This window comes from Cynoglossus semilaevis, chromosome 7, assembly GCF_000523025.1.
Source record: "Cynoglossus semilaevis isolate Cse_v1.0 chromosome 7, Cse_v1.0, whole genome shotgun sequence".
Lineage (NCBI taxonomy): Eukaryota > Metazoa > Chordata > Actinopteri > Pleuronectiformes > Cynoglossidae > Cynoglossus > Cynoglossus semilaevis.
In genome coordinates, this window is record NC_024313.1 from 5362109 (window position 1) to 5384975 (window position 22867).

Consider the following 22867-nt stretch of genomic DNA (forward strand, 5'->3'; position numbering starts at 1 on the left):
TCGTTCCCCTGCCCCCCGCTGTGCTCCTTCATGTCTTCACAGTTTAAATTCCTCCAAATCTCCTAATAAAGGAATGTGTTGTACTCTTAAAAAAGAATAAATCATCCCAACACGTGGGTCATGTGAGGTACTGCCTCAGGTGGCAAACAGATTAGTGAAAACAAGTGGAACAGAGCTTTCAGGGAGCGGAAAGATGGCAAATTATTAAAAACTTGAGAAAACACAGAATTACAGCAACAAAAATAAATAAAAAAGCAGAGTTCAAATTACTCAGCAGGTGATAAACGAGAATGATTTTTCACTCCAACCTTCAAAGACCCATCTCATTAACACACATTGAAAAAGTAATGAAATTGATTCCACCATCAGCGCTGGCTGTTAGAAGCACCAATAGTAAGTTTCCATTAATGTTTCCAGTTCCCATTACTTTTAAGTAATGCTTCGATAAAATTTCATTTATAAAATTATATTGTCAATAAAGTAATGCTGAGCCCAAGTGAATTTCTACTAATCTCTCCGCCTCTTACTCCACATTTCTACTGATGTGTCCAAATTTTACGTAAAAAACACAAATGTTAAAACAAGTGAAACTTTAAAATACAGTGTGTTGGCTGCTACTGTACAACAGATAGAGATGTGCCATGTGACAACACAGTAAATGATAAATAAATGTTCTGCGTGATGAGTCGGCATTTTATCCAGACTGCACGTAAGTGCTTTCCATAAATTATTACTCCTAAATCCCACTGAGGGACAACTACATATAAAAGCAGTCCATTATACAACTATGACTGTTGACGTGGGTAAATAAGTGGCTTACTCACTTAGATGGCTAATAAAAGTAGCCATCTGTCCAGCTGATAGACACTCACTCAAGACATGTGGATGGTTGTTTATGTATCTGGGCTGTGCATCAGAACAGTGACCACTCACAAAGGTTTATTCTACACAATCAGCGCCTGGGGAGAAATGTTCAAACTAAATGTTTGGCCAACCCTCAATGTAGATTGTCTGCCAAAAAAAAAAAAAAAATGAAATCACTACTTTTAATGAACTGAGCAGAAACAGTAGATCCATTGTTACATCTCAAGCGAAAAAGGCTAAAGGATAGTTTAACATAAACCATGTAAGGAGATTAATTATAAATATTTTTACACTGACAGAGACAATGAACAAATGACCCAGTGATCTACATCTGTACTCTGTGGTCTCTGACCAAGTAGAGGTTCAAGAATTTTCATTTTCACCTTTCTTCTTCTTTGGAATACATCCTGGGAGTTTCCTCTGTATCTGTGACTGCGCTGCCACATCACTACAGCTCACAGTGGGATCAAATGATCAGGGATGGCCACGGTCCAGGGAAACAAACCACATACCTGCTGTTTTCCTTTCCTCCTCCTCTGTTATTTTTCCACTCCAGACCAGTCAGCTCCTTTACTCCCCGCTACACACTTTACCACTACGGCTCTATACTTTTACGATCCATTCATCTGAGATGGTGCTTCCCACTGTCACCTATCACCATGGCAGCAGCTGCAGAGGCATCTTATTGGTCACTTTATGATATCCCAAGAGAGGTGGAAGGAGAGAGGGTGTGGAGAGAGACAAATGTGCAAAGGGAGGAACGAATGAACTCAGCTCAGTGCCATTGGTTAAACAGTGTTAGTCAAATCTGTAGACAAAAAAAGGCCCGTACGAGGCACGTGCCAGCAGAAAACATGGCACCTCTGTCGTCCGACTCATTGCCCTTGGGACAACACCTCCAACTGGAAACCTAATTGATCCCTACAGGAGCACCACACAGTATGGCTCCAGGGCTCCTTAGTTTACAGGAGGTCAAGCACCTTTTATTTGGAGGGTTCAGGAGACCAAAACCCACCCACCGACCAGATCATCAGACCAACCCAGTGGAGCTGTTCTTATAGCCTCAGGTTGCCTTCATAGTCATTGATTCTGTGATTAAGGAAAATGATTTCACAAGATGGAGCAATGAAAAAAACAGAACTACAGTTTGTGTTCAGCGCTGGAGACAGTTAGAAAGGAAATTAAACGAGGGCCTTTTCAAACAAGAGATCTCATCATTGAGCGATGCAAAATTCATGACCTGCAGTTATCCTCATTGGATTACAAGATAAAACAATATTTGACATACGGTAGAAGACAATACAAATCTGAAAGGACTTTGGCGTTAAATGTTGAACATGTAAAAACCAAACTGAGCTATATCTACACTCAGATATAGTCATCCAGATATAATGAACGAATTATTGGACTGCACTGAGAGGAAATTACTGTAAAACTCTTGATCCACCAAATAAAATCAAACCCCTCCAAAAGTTACTGACTTCCTCCAGCTTTTGAGTAATTATTCAAACAGAAGAGGCAACAGAAATATATGACATCACTGTCAGACAGTAAAATATTGATTAAAATATTCACCAGTGGCAGAATGTATCTTAATGTAAGACTTCTGCAAGTACAGGGAAGGCAAATATTTAATTGTGATGACTGCAAAGAAAAGTGTAAACGGAAAGGTGTCATTTTGTCAAAGGGTGTGGGAATAGTAAAATAACTTTTATAAATATCTAGAATCAACACTTACAGAATGCAACTCTTTGTAGTAAAAGCCTCTTTGTTGTAAAATCTGAATAACTGAACTCAGAGATATTCAGAATTCTATGCACAGCACAAAAAGGCAACAGCAGAAGCCAAAGCTTTCTTCTTGACCTGTTGACCTTGTAAATATTTTATTAACCTTTATTCCTTTAAATCACATACAGTGTTAATTAAATGTTAAATTCACCTTTGGTATCAACAAAAATTTTACTAACACATTTGCCTTATCTTATCATTCTTTCTGTCGTTTTTTTTATTTTACTTTATGAACCGCTGCAAGTAGGGAACACTCTCACAGTGTTAAAGGAAGCTGACAGAGGCACAGTAGCCAATAGCAGAGGGAGCACAGATCAAACTGGCAAAGCTTACCAGCAGCTGGTTTGAATTAGTCATGCAGATATGAGCGCGGGAAAAATCCACTGCTTCACTTTTACAAAGACAACAAAGACTGAGAGAAGAATAGTCCAGCACTGTTCCACTCAAAGATGATCACCGTTTTATTTAGACGTGGTAAACTATTTCGAAAATGCTTTTTAGAAGAAATTACGTCCCGCTTGGTTCCACTCTAATGAGTCGGCTATAAAATTTTTAAATACTATTTGTTCTTGCATTTTCTCTCTCATTTGGCACAAAGGACTACAATTACGTTTGAATTCCATGTAAGACTCGAAGCTCAAATACCCAGACGCTTTTGTCACAAAGGATGTAATTTACCGTCTCCCAAGGTTAAATCTGAATCAGACCTAGACCAGAGCATTATTTTAATTCTTCACAGACCTACATCAGTCCCTTTTTGTGCATGCAACACATGCAACAACGGCAGGGACCGATATGAGAGCAGATAGTCCAGTCGTAGGCACATTGTTATCCACTTTGCATTATCGTATCCTACATCTCCATAGGATGGATGTGTTCTCTTCCTCTACTGGGAATTGCCTCTCAGACTTGAATGCTTCACAGCTGAAAGTGGGAGTGGATGAGAAGAGCTGGCACTACTGCATTTCCCTGGTGCATACGTTCAGCATCAAATTAAATACATTATTACCCTGTACTTATTGTCGCTCTCAGGGAACATCTATTAGGAGTGTGATGCAAATTGTAAAACAATATCGGTTACATAACCTAAACGTCTAAAGCGTTTTCATGTCCACTGCCGCCGCCATAAGTGCATGTGCCAGTATGTTTTTTCTGCCAATTAGGATGCTGTGCAAGTCAGTGCCCCGTTAGCGATAAGATGACACATTTCCAGTCCTCGCCTCGTGAGGTGCTAATAACACACGTACACAGTGCTCTTGTTGGGCTAAAAATACACCTGCACCACTAGTGCTGTCATGTTGGGCTAAGACAGCTATGCTAACTAGGTCCCCTGGTGGGAGGAAATCTGCAGGATACAGGCACAAAACCTTTTTTTCTTTAATTGGATAAAGCTAAATGTTGAACTGTATGTCTTAATTATAGTTGTTTTTGACATGTACATTGACATGTGTTGTGTTGTTCAAGCTGCGGAGTTGCTTCTTTGTGAGTTTGCTGCCTCTATGTCAATAGTCAAGGCCCTTGAGTCTGTCCCTGACCATTTTTTGTGCTCATGTTACAGAGTGTGCCGTCATAGTCGGGCAGGTGTGTCATGAGAGACAGTCATTGTTGTCATGTGCTGAGGTGTTTCTCTTGACACTACTGGCTGTGATCCACAGCCTGCATCCCTGCATAGTGGCACTAAGTACTCAGTTACTCTGGGGGAACACGTCCACAGGAAGTTAGATTTTCCCACACAGCCCAAGTAACATTTTCTTTTCAAAGAAAGTATTCACTGTTTCCTCCATTACATTTTGAAGCAGATTTGTTATTGATGCCATTAATATATTGTATAAAAAAGGAGCCTTAATCATTCACTTTGCTTCACTGTATTTATTCTGTCTCTCTCTATGGTTTTGACCACCTACAGTGAGACTCAACCATGGAGATTTATAGAGTAAGCTAGCAACATTTTAAAACTGTGTACTGTGTATTTAGAATATAAAAAAATGTAATTTAGAATATTTATGTCGACCTAGTTTCAGGTATTGCCTCAGATATAACTATAAAAACTGCATTGGCTGTAGAGAATGCAAAATAAGAGTCTAAGGTTATTGTACTCTGGTGTAATACATAAAAAAAATATTTTGTGTGTGTGTAGCCCTTCTTACAAGTAATCTGTAAGTAAAAGATGAAACAGCTTTTGCAAAAAAACATTTTCTGTGCAGCCAGAAAACCTAATCACATCCTTGTCTGTTCCTTCCTGTAGTTAATGCAGAAAACATCAAAGACTCCACGCGTCACACTATTCAAATCAAAGATATTTTCAGTAGCCGAACAGAAATAACCACAACTCATCAGTGGATTTTGATCTGCAGTGCTTTACATTCAGACCATGATTCCAGTAAACTGCGCAGAATGAGATTTTGTTTACAGCTCAGTTCATTACAGAGCTATTTATTATTCCTTACATCTTATTAATTAAGCAAATGGTTTGATTCCGCTCCCGACGTACACAGAACAGTATTGACGTCTGTGAAAGTATGGATCAATGTATGTAGTGTCATGAGAACAAACATTCTAAGAAAAGTTTTTAGTGCTGAGTGCACAGAAACCCGTTGGTATGAATAATGGAGGCCTGCTGCTCAATAATGAATGTCTCCATGCTCACAGTGTGCAGCTGCATCTGTTTGGCTTGTGAGCTCGACTTCACTGTACCACTTCCTTTCTTTTCTCTTCATACGGCCGTCTAGAAGAGGCGAGTCCACTCCTTCTAGACGGCCGCAGCAGCTCCTGTTCGTTCAAACTGAGGGACACAGTAAACAACTGTAACGCACTAGCATGGGGCAGGGGAAGCTGAGGCCTAAATAACAAAGACACGTCGGCCAAGTTGAAACTTGAGCCATTTTGTTCACCATCTCTCCTCATTTGATTGCAGTCAATGGATAGTTAAAGGGTGTTGCCCCTGGTGTACACGACTGCCATGTCACAGGAGACAGACCCAGTCTACAGATACATGCGGCAGTAACAAAGGTGTTTCCCACAGAGCAAAAGAAAGAGAGAGGGAGGGAGGGAGAGAGGCAGGGACAGAGAGAGGAAGAGAAATCATCGTCTCCCATTCTCTCACTGAGATCAATGTGCACACCAGGGACTCTGTCTGTGTGCTGACGGACGGGATAAAGAATGAATGAGAGTGGCTTCATATTGAAGAAAAAGCACATCATACTTCATTGATACAGCAGTTCTTTTTCTGTATTTCTCACTGTGATTAAATCCTGTTCAGTGTGCTGTGATGCCCTGTGTCACATCCATCTGACTTCAGTAAATATCCCAGAGGGAAACATGTCAAAAGAAATTACACACAGAGTGTAAGGCCTGAGTCATACTCTCCAAGTCAGTTTGTCTACAGAAAAGGACAGGCAACAATAAGTCCCCTAACTGTTGACTAATGCATCACTGAATTTATTTTCACTGTTTGGATGGCAAATCAGTTAAAATGTTTTTTTTTAAAATATACTAACAGCTTTGAAACATTAAGTGTTTGATTTTAATGTTAATTATTTTTTTAATGACTGTGCTTGACTGTACATGAACATCTTAGCAAGATTGTAGCATGCTAACACAAATTACAATAAAAAAGATGCTAACCCAAAATATTATTGCTTGAGGACATGAGGCGTTCCACTAATATTGACACTTACTACTGTAACATTCTACACCTACTGGAATAAAACTGGTATCACGTGTGCAGACAATGCCCTACTTAATGCTATAAATAAATCAAGTCCATGTAAACACACGGAGAAATACATGAGAACATTACCAAGGGCTTGAGAGAAATAAATCACAGGACAGAAAACACGGCTTTCTCCTATTTAAAATGCCTCAAATACTCCCGTCGTTGCTTTTCCAATGCCCCGTGTCTTACTCTGTTCCTATTGTTCCTCTATCAATCACAGCCCGCGGTTGCCCTTATCACTGCCAGGCCACTCTTAATGAAGATACTCTAGATACGGCCGTGTTCAATGCCAGTGATGGCTCTCTCACATACTGCATTAAGGATTCATCTGAGATTAACTCACCCTGTCCACGTGTAGAGGAATGAGCGGCAGAGTAAAAGCAGTTGGTGATGTGACAGTGGTGCCTGTTAGCAGCATCAATAATGGATATTTTTGTCTGTTCCATGAGCCAAGTATGTGAAAAATACATCCTCTAAAAATGTTGGGGTGTCAAGCAGATGTAGTATTTCTAGGTAAATGGAAGGAAATTATTTTGTTCAATATTCCAGGCAAAAGGAGTCAAATGAAAAGCAGATTTTGTCATCTGAAATTTAAAAATTCAGTCCATTGACCAATCACTTTACACTGATAATATTTCCAGGAATAATATTGAAATTTAGAAAAACAAAGTCACTCAAGTGGATGAACATAAAAACAAAAGATAAAATGATGAATTCACAAACGTGGTTATCTAAGAAAGGACTAGGCAGCAGCTGGGGAACTGATATATGAGGAAGAAAGAGCAGAGCGGAAGCACAAAGGATTTGTGGGATTAATTGTACCGATTACACAGTGCCAGGGCAGCTGTGCAAACCTCTTAAAGGCTGTCTGTTGAGTTAGTTTGCGATGCTGTACTCTCTGTCTGTGCATGAGGAATAGCTCCAGGGACAAAGTGCTGGCTGGGCACACAAGATGGCAGATATTAGAGGTTACTGTAAAAAGGCCAGAGGTGGTGGCAGTTGAAAAAAGGAAACCCACCGTATCTCACTTGATTCTGAAAAGATGTTCTTTGGTTTCATCTTCTTTGTACTTGGCCATTTTTGTTCCCTGTTTTGAATCAGTTCATGACATGAAACCGCTGTCGTCTGTTAATGCATCAGCTCTACTGCTTATCACAACCACACACACACAGACACCCAGCAGCACACAGGCAGTGGTTGGCCACTATCCTCAGGTCCACTGTTCATCTATAGAAACAGCAATGTCATCGGGGTCAAAGAGGTCAGCTGCGGCTGTCATGTGATGTGTGTCTCATGACAACTTGGCACCACCCTCCAACCTTCACGGATGAATAGCCTTGACATCTTTGATATGCGTGAAAAGGATAGTGTGGTGGGAGAGCAAGTGGACTGAAGAAGAGAAAATGTGATCTAAAAAGCTTTTTTTTTCTTAATAACAGAAGACGGAATCAATTAAAACCTTGGCTATTCACTTACTCTGCTGTTTTACAGAACAGTGATAAAGACCCTGACTTGCAGCGTTGGCCAGACAGAACCAGAAAACAAGTTTCAGGTTGAGGCTGATTTTTACTTCAAGCATCTCAGTGTGTGTCTCCGTTATATTCAGATAGAACCTGCTATACACAGTGCAAATAAACTAGACCACAGCCAAGACAAGAGACACAATACGATGTTCAATTTACACAGACATATTGTGTGGATCCATTTAGATTAGATAGGGCCATCATGTCTGATGTTTTTGTCTTGTGTCTCGTGAAAAGGCATTATGGGGGGGACAAAAGGCCAGGGAGGATGTACGAGAACAGCTCTCAGTCCCTTTTCTCTTCTTGCTTTTGGTCTTCACCAGACATTGTAAATCTTTCTGCTTCTCTTCAATCCACACATCTTGAAAAGAAACCAAATCAAATTCTTCCTGCACGTACAAAAGCCCCTCGCTCCTCTTCTCTCATCTCTTGGTTACCTATTCTGTGGGCATCTAGTAAGCTTTTGCCAAAAGAATTTCATATTGTAAGTGTGGACTAATTGAAATGTACTACCTTTCTCCTCAAACTTTGTTCTTCATGAATGTATTTTTCCTTTAAAGCTTCTTTAAAAAGATTTAAAAAAAAGATAGATAGAGAAAACAGTGTGTACTTTGTCCCAGCAGTGAGGTTGTGGCCTGACTGTCTGCATCTATCTGTCCAATCCCAATCACACACTAGCCTGGAGTTGCCTCTAACATTTACATCACCGCACACAAAAATCTAAATGAACTTTGACCTATTCATCCTCGCAGGAAGAACCCATATGGCTGTTGAACTGCAGGAGGACCGTCTTCCTTCAGGCAGCTTAGAACGAGCTGATTTAATTTTAAACACTGACCTGGCATTTAGTTAAATAAACACACTGTTCCACTCCGCTTAGCCCTTTGGTGCTGTACTCTGGGGGGAGTGGTAAGATCACAAAGGGCAGTCGTTGGTCAAATTGGAAAACATTTACTTAATTTAAAGATGAATCACAGTCTGGCCTCATCATCCTGTCCATCGATTCCCAGGTCTCACCTTCGTTTACTCTAAGTACCAAATCTATTATTGTATCCATCCATCCATCCCTCTATCTAAAATACAGGAAGTGACCCACATTTTCTCAGAAACAATCAGAGACCAAAAAGTTGTTCAAAAAGTATGTGTTATAAGGGTGTTTTTTTTATTTATAATCAAAGACAAAAAAGGCAGTGGTGACTAAATTTCTAGATCTCAGTGAGATAGAAGATGAGAGTACACTCTCATTCAACACTGGGCTTCAATCCAGCCTGAAATCAGACGAGCCTTGTGTTCAGGCCTCATGGAAATTCAAAGCAGGGCTGGATCCTCGCTGTGGGCTGTAATGAACGGCCAAATATTGGCTTATATTAGAGAGCAGCACTTTTCTGTGTGCACAGGCATCCCTGCTGTGAAACTATGGACAAACACACTACAACACTGAGAGGATTCTTCCCCTGTTGTTCTCCTTCTGTTTTCTCAGCACTTTTCTTCACTGCAGCCATGTGTAGCACATGTAATGGCCTTTGTCCTTTTTTTAATCAACACAAGGCTTTTTGGACACTTTATGGTTAACCAACACAACCAAGAAGACACCAGCGAGGTCGTTAATGGCCTGGATGTACATATAAAATATACGTAGTGTTTCCAAAAGGAAAAAAAGCCTGTTGCCTTTTTGATTTGCTCCTTCATTCTTATTGGTAATTTGTCACTGTCTGTCCTCCTTAACCCCTTCAACAGCAAGGAAGAACAGAAGGAACAAATGAGAAAAATGGGCACTGATGAAAACTCTAATGAAAATTCACTGTGTCTGTAATGGAATACTAACGTCTGAATCCTGACAAGAGGGATCCGCTCTCACATCCCATCTCTTTAGCGTCCATCAATCATCACAAATCACCACGACAACCAGGGCATGGGCCGTTCCAGCTCAATAACAACCCATCAAAGCACAGAAAGAGAGAGATTGACCAGGAAAATAAAAATGGCATACACTGCACTGTTGTGTTAGCCAACATGCTGACGTTTTGCTTAACTTTGCATATTCAACTCTAATCGGACAGGCAAATACTCTGAGTGCAGCTGCAGAGATCGTTTCTCAAATCTGGAGGCAAAATTTAGAGTTTAATAATGAACAAGACCAACACTGAAAATATGCCAGGAATATATTTAAGTGGCATGCAAAAAACCTGAGCTCAGAACATTTGGCAGTTACACTTGAGGGAGATCAAGGCTAATGTGTTAAAACACTGCAGTTTCTGTGATGGGTGCTGGGTTCCACCTAAGACGTGCACAAAACTGTATAATGTGATAAGTGCAGGGCAGAGAGGCTGTAGAATTTCAAATAAGTAGGGAACATATGACTTTTACTATTGCAGTAAAACTTCTGAATGAAAGGCACAGACAATGACCTCTCCTCCGCAGAGTTTATGTAGAATTATGAATGAAAGAACCGGAATAACATAAGAGGGCAGGGAAAGCATTTAGAGAATGTGTCAAAAAACTGAAAAAAGTAAGGCATATGAGACTGTTCTGTAAGACAAAACCCACTCCCCACTCAATGTATTGTAATGTTTTTATCAGATGGAATAAACTAAAGATCAGTGAGTGCATAGATAAAAATACAAGCGCTATAATGGTTTGTAAAACAAACAAACTGGTATTAGGAGTGACCTTAAAAAACTCGGAGGTCTGACTCTTATGTATACTCTATGTTAGGACACCAATTAAGTGTTTTCTTTAGAAAAAAAGGTAGAAATACATGTATTACAAAGGCAGTCCCTGTACGCTCCGTCAGAGAGTGCAAAATGTCAATATAAGGAATGACAGTAAGATGGACAAAGAGGGAGAAGAGGTGGTGGAGGCAGTGGTGTAAGAAACAAGGAACGCTAGTCATGGATCTAAGCTGTGGTGTCCTACTGTCAGGCCAGTTCAGATCCAGGACAGAAGCAGTATTATAGAGCAGTAGGTCTGGCCAAGGGGAGGAACAATAGCCTCTGTGTGCTGGAGCTTCTGGAGCGTCCTAACAGCTGGGAGATAGGAGGCCTGACTGTGACTGCACTAAATGGTATGTAAAGGGCTATTACACGTTGCACACACAAATCGTAACCTCCTTCCTCTACCAGAATCCCTCAACCACCTTATTTCCACCTCTTCTAATTGATAGACCAGTGTCACTCATTTCACCCACTGGTATTTTAAGACTTGCTCATTAAATTGTCGGTTCTGTGTTGCCAACATTGCCCTATTCCACCTTTGTGTAGAAAGAGAAAGAGGGATTATTTTTACACGCATGAGAAAGTCTGAGAATCTGGCAAAGGATCAGCCATGTCAACAAATACAGTGAGAGCGGTCCAAATGCCTCCAGAAGAGTCGTGCCAGTGCTTTTTTATAACAATGAGAGCCTCTGAGACACAGGGAGAAATTAGACCTGAAAACTGGTATAGGAATGTCAGCCCTCCTAGTGAAGGGTTCACCACAAGCTGCACTTAAGACCATTGTAATATATTTGATTCTATTCTGGGACTTCACCTGTCAATACAGCCACAGATGGGCAGCGATTACATCCGGTCATCACAGAATATGTCATAATGCTTGATCCTTGAACCTGCCTTACTTTACATCAGTTTTCCTCTTGGCTTAAATAGCAGGTAATGTCAGAAGGAAAATCCAGGAAGTGCACCTGCAGAGCCTGTAATAAACTAAACATCAGACAAGACCCTGGGGGCCTTACAAAATGTCTGCACACATGCTCTCAAAATGAGCAACAGTCAAGTGTTTGACAATTAGTGTTTTCTTCGGTACGCGTCATTAAATACCGTCACAGGAAGGAGTATTCCAAACCATTTACATTCAGGCAGTATGTCCAACAGCGCGGGTACGACCACTCTGAGCTTTTGTGAAATGTATCCTATATCTTCCACTCAGTCACGTGATGGTTTGGATGCCTCTGCTGCAGACTGATAATTTTAACAGCTGCAAGGAGTTTCAGTCTGTTTTGCTAAAGAAGCCAGGGCTGCTCTTATATGCAGCGCTCTATCTATCGCAGACTCGTACAGTAACTGTTTATGAATTTAAATCACTGCAATTTAAGATGAGCCCAGTTTCTCTTTTTGTATTCATACCAGGAGCCAGACGGTGTTGCTCGCAGAAATGAGAAAAGCCACTTGTGTAAAATTGTTCTCTTGACTATGTAAATAAATAAATACAAAGCAGACAGGAATGCAGGCTACTGTATCTGTAGTTACGAGTTTGTAATAATTTCTGTTTTTGATAATAGCTTTTAAAAACAACATCATACATATAGTATATTGTTTTTGTTTGACACAGAGTTAGTGGTAATGTCATAGACCGTACATGAGAATTGGACACAGCTTTTATCTGCAGGCTTAAGTTGTAAATGGAAACAGCATAAGAAGAGCAGGAGTGTTTTAAATTTAACATTAATTAATTTAAATAATAAATCTGCATTTGTACTTTGTTGTCATTTTGTAATATTTTTGTTTGTTTGTTTTGTGATCTGCTGAAGGTTTCATCCCGTTTTTTTCAGAGCATAATTAAAATTGGAATTCTTATTTTTAAAAATATAAAGGCTATTGAGACAAATATGTTTCCTGAATTTGAGATATAAAATAACTGTCTTGACCTGACATGTTGCAGAGGTTTGTGATTTTTTTTTATTTCACTAATTTGACAATATGATAATTGCTGCACTTTTGCTGCACTATTCTAATTTCCACCCTGTAGAAAAGATGACACAAAATAACATTTTTTTATATGGAAGACCTGGACCACAGCACCACATGGGCTGACCCCAAGCAGTGCAAAAAACATCCCTAAGCCGTCAACAACTGTAAAATGTTATCATAGTTACAAAAAGGATACTATTCTTTCTTAGTCCCACTTTTTGTTGTTGTTGCTGTACTTGAAGTAGTACAAAGACGGTTTCAGATTTCGCAAAGCATGATTTTCACTGGTCTGACGGCTACCATCCCCCATGACTGCAAACCAGGCTGGGTGAAATAGACCCCAGCCCCTTATCCTCCTCTTTGAGTGGAGTCAATGCATTCTTAGTAGGAAATTAAATCACGTATTGCCGATGTCAGCGGTTCGCCCGATAGCGCTGTAGCAAACTCCTTAACTCAATGGAAAAGATATGTTTATGCATATGTGGCTTTTCCTTGTGCAGTAGATCATTTGCAGGTCCACTACAAGTATTTGCTCTCCCTGGTTTCTCACCAACATGATATCTCTTAGTCTGACTAATGTCAAGACGCCGCCGCCACCGCTGCTGCTGCTCCTGCAGAAGCTCCTGCAGATGTGGAGCGCTGCAGCTCATCAACCTCCATGCAAGTCCCGTTACATATCTGTACATATACTATATGCAGGTGTATCAACCTGCAACGTGTACTCCGATTGGGTTTTTTTTCTTTTTCCTTTTTGCGCTTTAAAGTCCTTGCGTTTTCAGCATTCCCACCTTTGTCACCTGTGCCCTGAATAAACGTACACTAGTCAGTGATGGCCAGGCAGTGTTGAATTACACGGAACATTATTAGTCTTGCTGCTGCTCCAGTTAGAGTATAACATTACAGCATGGTGGTGACTCCGTTTTAGAGGTATTTGTTTTGCTGTTGTAGTGAAGATGTAATAAGAATGTACAGTATTGGTTACTCAAGTCACATTTTCAAGTAAGGATATAAGAGAGTATTTTGCCCCGGCATAAAATCTTAGTAAATTACCTGATACGATTGTGTTAAAAATCCTCTTTAATCCTTTTCCATCCTCAGTGAGCAGCGGAGCATGCCACTGAATCCAGCACTTTAAATCTCCGGCTCGGATCCATGATTGTACTGTCTCGGATATCAAATGTACTGCTGCTGGAAGAGGCGGTGGCGACGGAGACCGACCCACTGACTTTTCTTCTGGGGGCGGTTTTATGACAATACTAAGAAAAACTGACGTTAAACTGGATTCTTTCGACGTGACGAAAGATGATGTCACATGTTAACTTATTTTAATTGTAGCCACATCTGATAAACACCCACCGACCACCCGAAGGTATTAGAAGAAGTGGTCGTTTACATTGACGCAACCCAGTATAATCGGTAATGGTGGTATGTTCCACTCTATTGTTGGGGCGCGAGAAGGTATCCCATGCAACTGAGGCGTGTACGTGGGTCCCCCTGGGACCAATCTTCTTCGGTGTATTGGATTGTCATCTGAAGTAGACACTCTGTGTTGTCCGGTTGATTAAATAAGAGGGAGTTAAAAAAATGTTTAGAAGTAAGAGCCACAATGTCCAGTGGTTGTTGTAGAGCAAGAAGTCCGTCTGTTTGCAAGTTCCATTCCATGTCTTTTGTATAGAGTTTGCATGTTCTCCTTGTGTGTGCATTAGTTTTCTTTAGCTACTCCAACATCACCCCGTGGTCAAAAACATGCAAATAGGGGATTAGATTAGTTGGAACTGACCATATGAAGGTGAGTTTCAAACTCTTTTGGCTGTTCCCTTCAGATGTCAGCAGATCATTTGCTTTCACCTCATTCTATTCCCTGCTTCCTCTAGTTTTACAACAGCAATGTCTACGTGCTCTGTCATTAAGTCCATAAAATGTCTTTTGGGTCTTCCTCTTTTCCTGTTGCCTGGCAACTCCATCTGCAACATCTTTTGATCAATATATACAGTGTCGCTCCTCAACAGATGCCCAAACCCTCTCGACCTTGCCTTTCTAACTTTATCTGCCTAACCTTATCAGCTAAACCCAAGTAGTTTATTAATTTGTTTTTTTTAGAAAGTAGTAAATACAAGTGTACGTCTTGTGAAAAACTTAAAAATATATACAAGTGTTAAAACAAAAAGGTTAACAGACGACCTTCCGTACATTTTATTTTTAAAATTTTGATTAATTTCAGCGGAAGTCCCGCCTTCTGCTTCCGTCTAATTCACAACATTCAACATGGCCGCCGCCACCACTTCCCTCGTTTCGTACGGCAGTGATTCAGATTCAGAAAATGAGAAAGAAACGAGGAGTTCTACAGAAAAGGATGACAGTAACGATCCGGACGCCACCGCCCACCTTAAACCTTTACATTCTGGACAAACAATGTCTGTAGCCGTTCTCAATTCTGCCCCTGAGGTCGCCGTCAAGGTAAGCTAACTTGGTTAGCTTTTATTAGCTCAAGTTTAAAGCCATTATTGTTTGATCACGGCGCGATTAATTCGATGAGTGGTAAATGTTCCGTTCACATAGGAAATATGAACCATGGTGGCAGATTTGTTGAGGTCTGGTTTGCTTTTTTTAAATAAACGTCTGTAAATTTGAAAGTAGCGGGAATACCTGGCGTCGAATCAAATTATGTATTCCCCGTATTATTTAAAATATTGACCGACTATTTGTCCAGGATATGCTTTACTATTAAAATGTTAATGGTTATGCTTCCACTATGATGTATAAAAAGTAAGGACTGAGTATATAGTGAATCATTTTGCATCTTAGGAATCCATTGAGACTGGCACACATCTGGATCCTGCGCTGAAAGAAGTCCCATTCAACCCAACCTATGAGACGTTGTTTGCACCAGAGGTAACATTACCTAACAAACGTATTTTACAAGTGTATTTTACAAACCTTAAACCCATAGCGGTTTGCAATGCAATATTGTCATATATTGGCATATCCATATCCATGATGCACAGAGATTTCCTGACTCTTTCAGTTTTATCGCTTCATCTAAAAGACGTGATTTTTATTCCATTAGCTTGTGCTGACAGAAGTTAAGTTGTGCTTAAAATATTGAAATGTAGGAGAACTATCATGCAGGCACATGGTTTTTACTTTCTTATGCGTTTTATTCTTGTTTTCTTATAGTTTGGGCCAACAAACCCATATAAAACCCAGCAGATGGCTGCCCCAAGAAACATGTTGTCTGGCTACGCAGAGCCTGCTCATGTCAATGATTTCATGTTTGAACAACAAAGGAGAACATTTTCCACCTACGGTATGTTATTGCTGACCTGTTGTCATCAAGAATGATGTGACTATATTAGGTAAAAACTGTTTTTCAATTATCTGTTTTTTTGACAACCCTGACAGGTTATGCCCTAGATCCCTCCGTTGACACACATCAGACTTCATCGACTAGTTACATTGGTGCAGTAGACGAAGCTGAGAAAAATAAAGGTGAATAATTTGCTCAACTTTGTTTAGGGTGTCTGTTCTATCTGATTGTTTACACATGTACTGTTTACATTAAACATGTGATCCCTGTCAAGGTTTAACTGTGTTTGAGAGTGGGCAAAAAAAAATGGACAAGCGGAAACGGATTAAAGGTGGAGATGCTGGAGAAATCGACAACTTTCTTGGACCCTGGGCAAAATATATTGATGAAAAAGACCTGGCTAAACCATCAGAGGTAAATGTCTTTGTTTAATACTAGATAGATATTTTTGAAGTGGTGCCATTAATAGTGCTTTTGTAACAGTAACAATATGTTTTTGGAATTTTTGTGTATGATTTTATAGGAAGAGAGGAAGGAGCTAGAAGAAATTCTGGCCAAGAGGCAGAAGAAGGGAAGAAACGAAGAAGAGGCTCCATCAGAGGAAAAGACTATTCTGCACAGTACAATTGCTTTTTTATTCCTAATAACATTATGCTTTATCTAGCAACATATTACATTTAGATTTTGCCTCGTCAAATGTTGAATATTGGAACTTTTAACCATTGACTGTGACCTTGTTTCCACAGTCAAAGACATGTACGATTACCAGGGAAGGTCGTACCTCCACGTTCCACAGGATGTGGGCACCAACCTGCGCTCTGTAAATGTTCCAGACAAGTGTTATCTGCCAAAAAAACAGATTCATGTTTGGTCTGGACACACCAAGGTCAGTACAAATGGACAATGTGTGGCTTTTGTTTTGATAAACAACATTATATATGTCTTTGTTAAAACTATTTTCTTATTTTAAACATGTATTATCCTATTATATTATAATAAAATATAAATTACTATATCACTTAAACACTGTGTCCTATTTAAGGTTTTATATCCATAGCTTTGTGCATCTTGTTAAAAGCTTTGGGAGTTTTAAGCTGTTGTAATTTTGCAACAGCCATGGCTTTGTAGTACACGCTGCTTTATAATTGCTCTATATATTTTCTCAGGGTGTCAGTGCAATCCGTTTGTTTCCCAGCTCTGGTCATCTGCTGCTCTCCTGCTCCATGGACTGCAAAATTAAAGTAAGTAAAAAATATTTACTAGTCTTTATACACTTTATAGTGGCGCTTTGGCCCAGAGGCAATGTCTCTGTCATTGGTGTGGAACCCCAGGGTTCACCTCCTGGGCAAGTTCGAATCCCGGTTAGGGCGGTTGGTACCTTCCAGTGGACTCACCACCCGCAGGAAGGTTTAGGTACGGTGCAATGTGATTTGGGTGGCGACTGCTGCCCCCGCGACCCGGTAACGGATAAGCGGATGAAAATGGATGGATGGATGGATATACACTTTATTAATAATTTGTAAAATTGTATTGAATGTTGTTTATTCTTCATTCAATTGTGTTTGAGTCTTCAGCAATCCTGCGGCAATTTTTCATTTTATTTTCATTGTCGTCTCTTCACAGTTGTGGGAGGTGTACAATGAGAGGAGGTGTATACGAACATTTATTGGTAAGTGTGTTTTGTTACTCCTGTATAAAATTGAATTTATATAAAATCTAAATTTATTCATACAGTAAATTAATATTAATAGAAATCAAAAGTGCCCGGTCATGAATAGGAATTAATTTGCATTAATTAAAGGCTTTGTCATGTAAATCTCAATTAATTAAATCAAGCAATTTCCTCAAATACTTCTATCAAAAGCTGTTTAATTTAGATTTAAATCAAGTAAAATGTTTTTTTTCCCTTCTATATATATTGATCTGTTCATTTGTGATTTGTCTACGTTCACAGATGAATGCAAAACACAACAACTATTATAGCTTTTATATTCCACATTTTAGGACTTTTAACCCATCACCTGGTCTATTTTGGAGGTATTTTCCATATGAGCAATAAATATACAAACATACAATATTGTGGACAGTTACACAGTCTATTAAATAGGCGCTGAGGTCTTACACATAACATTTGATCATTTTGATAAATGTGTTATTTCGTGACTACTTTCGTATTTACGGACTAATAATACATCTGCCAGCTGTTAACTAAAACCGTTAGGATTTTATTTCTCGGACGAATTAGAGTTGGGGGAATTTCGATTAATGAATGCAGGTCACTCTTGCTCTCTCCTGCAAGACAGCATGCTGTCAGAATAGTCAGCTCCTTCACAGAATATGCATTATTCAGCAGTGAGGAGCCAGAGGGGAATGGAGGAGCAAGATGGAGAACAACCACAGTGAGGAATGGGTGCAGAGGAATAGAGACAACACAATTCAGAAGCGAATAAACTCATGGAGTGAATCAGTAGAAGAACAGAGTTATGGTGCAGAAAATGTTTAGTCTTTACTGGGCTCTTTCCACACTGCATTCATCTGTCACGTTTCATGTGCATATATTTATTCCAATTATTTAAAAAAAAAATATCACTGAACCTCTGGAAGCAGGTAGAAGAAACTGTTATGCCAGAGGTAGTATTGATGCATAATCTTAATTTGCATTGATGGATGCAGAACAAGATGAAGGGCATGTCAGACGTGTGCCGCGTTGTCAGTAGTCTTGTGTACCCCTGCGTATACACTCTTGCACACATCAAGTCTGTTTGCAGCCTCAGCAATGTTGCTTTTTTGTCTGTCAGTAAGCAGCAGTACTGGAGTGAGAGAGCAGGCAACCACTTAGCCTCTGTAGGCCCTGTTATCACTGTAGAAACAGCTTGGTCCTGATAAAAGCCAACTTTCACAACAGAAGCGTCTGCGTTCCTGTCCCACTGGGACCTCACTTTACTGCTGCTCCACCAGGATAAAGCCAGTAGGATCAAATAGATTAGGAGCACAGGGAAAAACAGTGATTTGAAGTTGTTTTAAAGTTAAATTTCTCTTCATTCCCTCTTTCTGTTCTGTTGACAGTCCTGTGTTAATAAGTAATGACCCAGAAAAGCAGCTGGAGCCCTTTAGAACTGACTGGAGTCCATTTGTTGTTTAATGTGTATGCATTCTCCCTGTACTCCTAGGTCACAGTAAAGCAGTACGAGACATTTGCTTCAACAACAATGGGACTCAGTTCCTCAGTGCTGGCTATGATCGATACCTGAAACTCTGGGACACAGAAACTGGTAAGATGTCCCCCTCTGTGCATGTTGTGGTCTACTTTGTAAAAGAAAACCAAGTAGGGATGCAAGTGTTTCTGGTTCTGATAAAATGCTATCAAATACTTATACTGTGCATTGTTGTATTTATATATACAACAATGCTTGCATGTGTGTTTTTTCCACCCTTCTCGTTTAAAAAATGCCTCTCCAGCAGGGGGCAGAGAAGAGCTGGTGGTTAATCAAATGATCTATGTAGAGTCAAACCATCCAAATAATTGTGCTAAAGGTTAATCCTGTGCTGCTGGGATTCATTAAGATGGGTCAGCAGGGAAGGTTTATTGCACCAGTAAATGCCGGTTTAGTGCGGTTTCACTTGGGATTGTCGTCATTTATTTTCTGTTCCTTTAATTCCTATGTTGATTAATTTTTGCTAAATGAGCAAAAGGAAAACCTTTTACTTTTTACTTGCTAAGACAAACACAAAGAGTCCCAAACCTTCAGATTTGAAATAATCATTGTTTAAATAATGATTTACATATTAGTGAATATTACTTTAATTTTATGTCCATTTACAGGCAAATGCATCGCACCCTTCACCAACAGAAAGGTTCCGTACTGTGTCAAGTTCAACCCAGATGAGGACAAACAGAATCTCTTTGTGGCCGGCATGTCGGACAAGAAGATTGTACAGGTAAAGTTATGTCCAGCATAGGTTTACGAACGTCCCAGTGGACAATGCAGACATCCACTCTCAATTAAATGTCCACCACCCCTGCTGTGTACACACATTGTCATGGATTACACAGGTCAACTTGCAGTGCCAGGAGCTGTTTAAACCGCAGACTAAAGCAGATCAATATTCGCAGACAGCATCAGAGTGGAGAGGAGGAAATCACAATCTGTTGAAACAGATGTTGTAAAATGTTAAATAAATGTTTATTAATATCAGTTAACAGATTTCCACTGCAGAAAAGACTCAAGGACCCAAGGATGAAATGAAAAAAGGGATTTTTACTTTCTATAATTTGTTTTCAGTTTTTATTTCAAATATATCTTCATCCCTAAAACGTGGTCATTATAATCAACATCTGGTAGAGTTTTTAGGAATCACATCCACCACTTTTGTCTCTGTTCTGGGGACAAACGGCTGTTGTTTGAATAGAGAAAGACGGGTTTTAACAAAATGAGCAGAAATAGAAAATATGTAAAAGTCTGTCTGACGGAACTCCATCTGTTTTAGGAGACTATAATAGCATTTTAATTTCCAGTTGTGCACAGTTTTGTACTAGTTGTAAATATTTAATATTCATTAGGTTAAATTAGATTAAAATATTTTTTTAAGCTGAATTTGAAACAAACATTTAAATGACACTCTGTCCTTCCTTCTCCATCAGTGGGACATCAGAACGGGCGAAGTTGTCCAGGAGTACGACCGCCACCTGGGAGCTGTCAACACCATCACCTTCGTTGACGAGAATCGGCGCTTTGTTAGCACATCGGATGACAAGAGTCTACGTGTTTGGGAGTGGTGAGTACGAGCTCACATACTGTTACAGTATACTTGTTATCCTCACACCAACAACCTCTGTTTGTCTGGCTTTTTATGCCGCTTCACTCCACGAGCTGTCACCTTACCTGTCAAAGAAAGTGCAATATAATCTGTTTTTGTGTGCAGTGACTCAACAGTAGGTGCAGCTATAGTTACAGTATTTGTTTCTGTGTAAACATGGAAAGTACATGGCACATTTTTTAAAATTATTTTGTACTTTGAGTGTTTTAGAGCGTTTACATTGCAGAATTAGTCATAATTTACTAGAACATTCCCCCCTATCATATTTCTGGGGGGCGGTTGTGTGAGAGGAAATGCAGGGCTGGAAACGATTGTTATGCAGCAAAATCACATACAAATTCCCTTCCCATCACAGTTGGATCAGGAGAGTTTACAATTTTAGCAAGTATAAAATCTTGTGACTAATTTGACGCATCTCATCTTTGACCTATGTTTTCTCCTAGCCTGAATCAAAAACCTTTACATCAGCCTACATGGTAAACAGTGTATGCACTGCACAAGATTGTGACTGAATTGACAGAAATGGTGTTTTTGTTTGTGACATTTGCCCTGAGCTCGTTTTAAGGTTGCAAGTACTCTGGTCATTTTCCTTCTGTTTTTTTTTGTGTGAGAGCAGCTGCCATATGAAACAAATGTATTTTAAAATATCTTTAATAATCTTTCTGATTATTCTGCCATCCACCATCAAAGCCATCGTCCTGAGTAATCACGCTGCTCTCTCTGCGTTTTTCAGGGACATCCCAGTGGACTTCAAGTACATTGCTGAGCCAAGTATGCACTCCATGCCAGCTGTGACACTCTCCCCCAATGGTGAGTAGTTGATCATACCAAAACACTTAGACACTAAATGCCAGGCTCACTGTGCAGTCGACTCCAGGGAACATAAACATACAGTATATTAGCAGGCTCTTGTCCTGGCCATATATATATACATATATAGATATATGTATATATCTATATATAAACACAAATGCATACGTATATATGTATGTATATACACATACATACTTATACATTTGTACATAGATACACAGATACATGTAAACACAAACACACTCACACATAACCAAATGACTGCACTTATTTGCCCTGGGTGCACCAGCTGTCACAAACACCCCACTGGGTGCAGTTCAAACACAGCAGTGTCTCTGTGTTGCGTTAGAGGGAATGGCAAATTAAACAGCAGCCACGAGTTTCAATTAATGACATGTCAGTGTGCTCCAGCAGGGATGAAAGGACTTACATGTGTGAACGCAGTGATTAGAAATCTGTCCCACTGTCACAGGTTTTGTCATTTTAATCCCTGAAAGCTATGAAATTTAAATAGGGGGGAAATGAACCAATATTGTCAGTAAATTAATCAGGTTAATGGTCAAAATAGAAGGCAATATGTAGGAATATATGTATTTCCTCAATATTCATCATTTATTCCACTGATGTACATGGACCAGAGGCCTAATGCCCGGTAGGAGATGTTGTTGACCTTATTTCCATTAGTCTTATTGATTTCACAGATTTTAGGTTTTGCTGTGGCATTATTGTAACATTTTTGTACACACTAATACTAATGCTGCATTCTTTACTATTTTCTTACTATTGTTCTGTGTATTTCTCCAGGTAAATGGCTCGCATGTCAGTCCATGGACAACCAGATTCTCATCTTTGGAGCCCAAAACCGCTTCAGGCTGAACAAGAAGAAGATCTTCAAGGGTCACATGGTGGCTGGTTATGCCTGCCAAGTGGACTTCTCCCCAGACATGAGGTAAACAGTCACTGACTTATCTGATGAGACGGCACTTTTATCATAATTGAAGATTGAGTCTGAGAAAACCAATAGTTCATAATGGTTGCTTGTTAAATTCCGTACTGTTTGGCATTGAGGGATGAAAGAGCCATTAAGAATATTGAATGATCAATTGCTGTTTATGTGGTTTGTCAGAAGCAAAAGAGAGGCCACCACACAGGCAGTTGTCATTATGGAGAAAATGTTTTGCAGTTAAAAGCTTCTGATTTTGTCTTCTAAAACCTGGATTTGTGGAACACAGCTTCTTTGTCCAACTGTCCACTGTCCAATCCTTGACAGTCCAGAACCTCAACTTCAGCTAAAATACTTACAATTCTCCCACTTTTTTGGGTGTTGCTGTGCCTTACCATTCGTCTGTGAACC

General features: G+C 39.8%; 2 protein-coding genes across 7 annotated transcripts in view; one reads left to right on the plus strand and one right to left on the minus strand.

Moving 5' to 3' along the window:
- Positions 1–14773, minus strand: part of wasf1 (WASP family member 1) — a 38956-nt gene extending 24183 nt beyond the window's left edge. For 2 of the 4 annotated variants that reach the window (XM_008312982.3, XM_008312981.3), the window contains exon 1: positions 13626–14771. The gene's annotated coding sequence lies outside the window, so the exon portion shown is untranslated. Of the gene's footprint in view, positions 1–13625 lie in introns of all 4 variants that reach the window. The other 2 variants (XM_017033710.2, XM_008312980.3) reach the window with 2 other exon arrangements.
- Positions 1–22867, plus strand: part of cdc40 (cell division cycle 40 homolog (S. cerevisiae)) — a 42321-nt gene that overhangs the window by 18076 nt on the left and 1378 nt on the right. For 2 of the 3 annotated variants that reach the window (XM_025057085.1, XM_025057084.1), the window contains 13 exons: positions 15381–15467; positions 15753–15882; positions 15978–16064; positions 16157–16296; positions 16406–16502; positions 16629–16768; positions 17049–17123; positions 17506–17551; positions 19053–19154; positions 19706–19821; positions 20525–20658; positions 21434–21510; positions 22318–22462. In XM_025057085.1, the coding sequence (XP_024912853.1) occupies positions 15786–15882; positions 15978–16064; positions 16157–16296; positions 16406–16502; positions 16629–16768; positions 17049–17123; positions 17506–17551; positions 19053–19154; positions 19706–19821; positions 20525–20658; positions 21434–21510; positions 22318–22462 (1256 nt within the window). In that variant the 5' untranslated portion in view covers positions 15381–15467; positions 15753–15785. Of the gene's footprint in view, positions 1–14796; positions 15033–15380; positions 15468–15752; positions 15883–15977; positions 16065–16156; positions 16297–16405; positions 16503–16628; positions 16769–17048; positions 17124–17505; positions 17552–19052; positions 19155–19705; positions 19822–20524; positions 20659–21433; positions 21511–22317; positions 22463–22867 lie in introns of all 3 variants that reach the window. The other variant, XM_017033709.2, reaches the window with a different exon arrangement.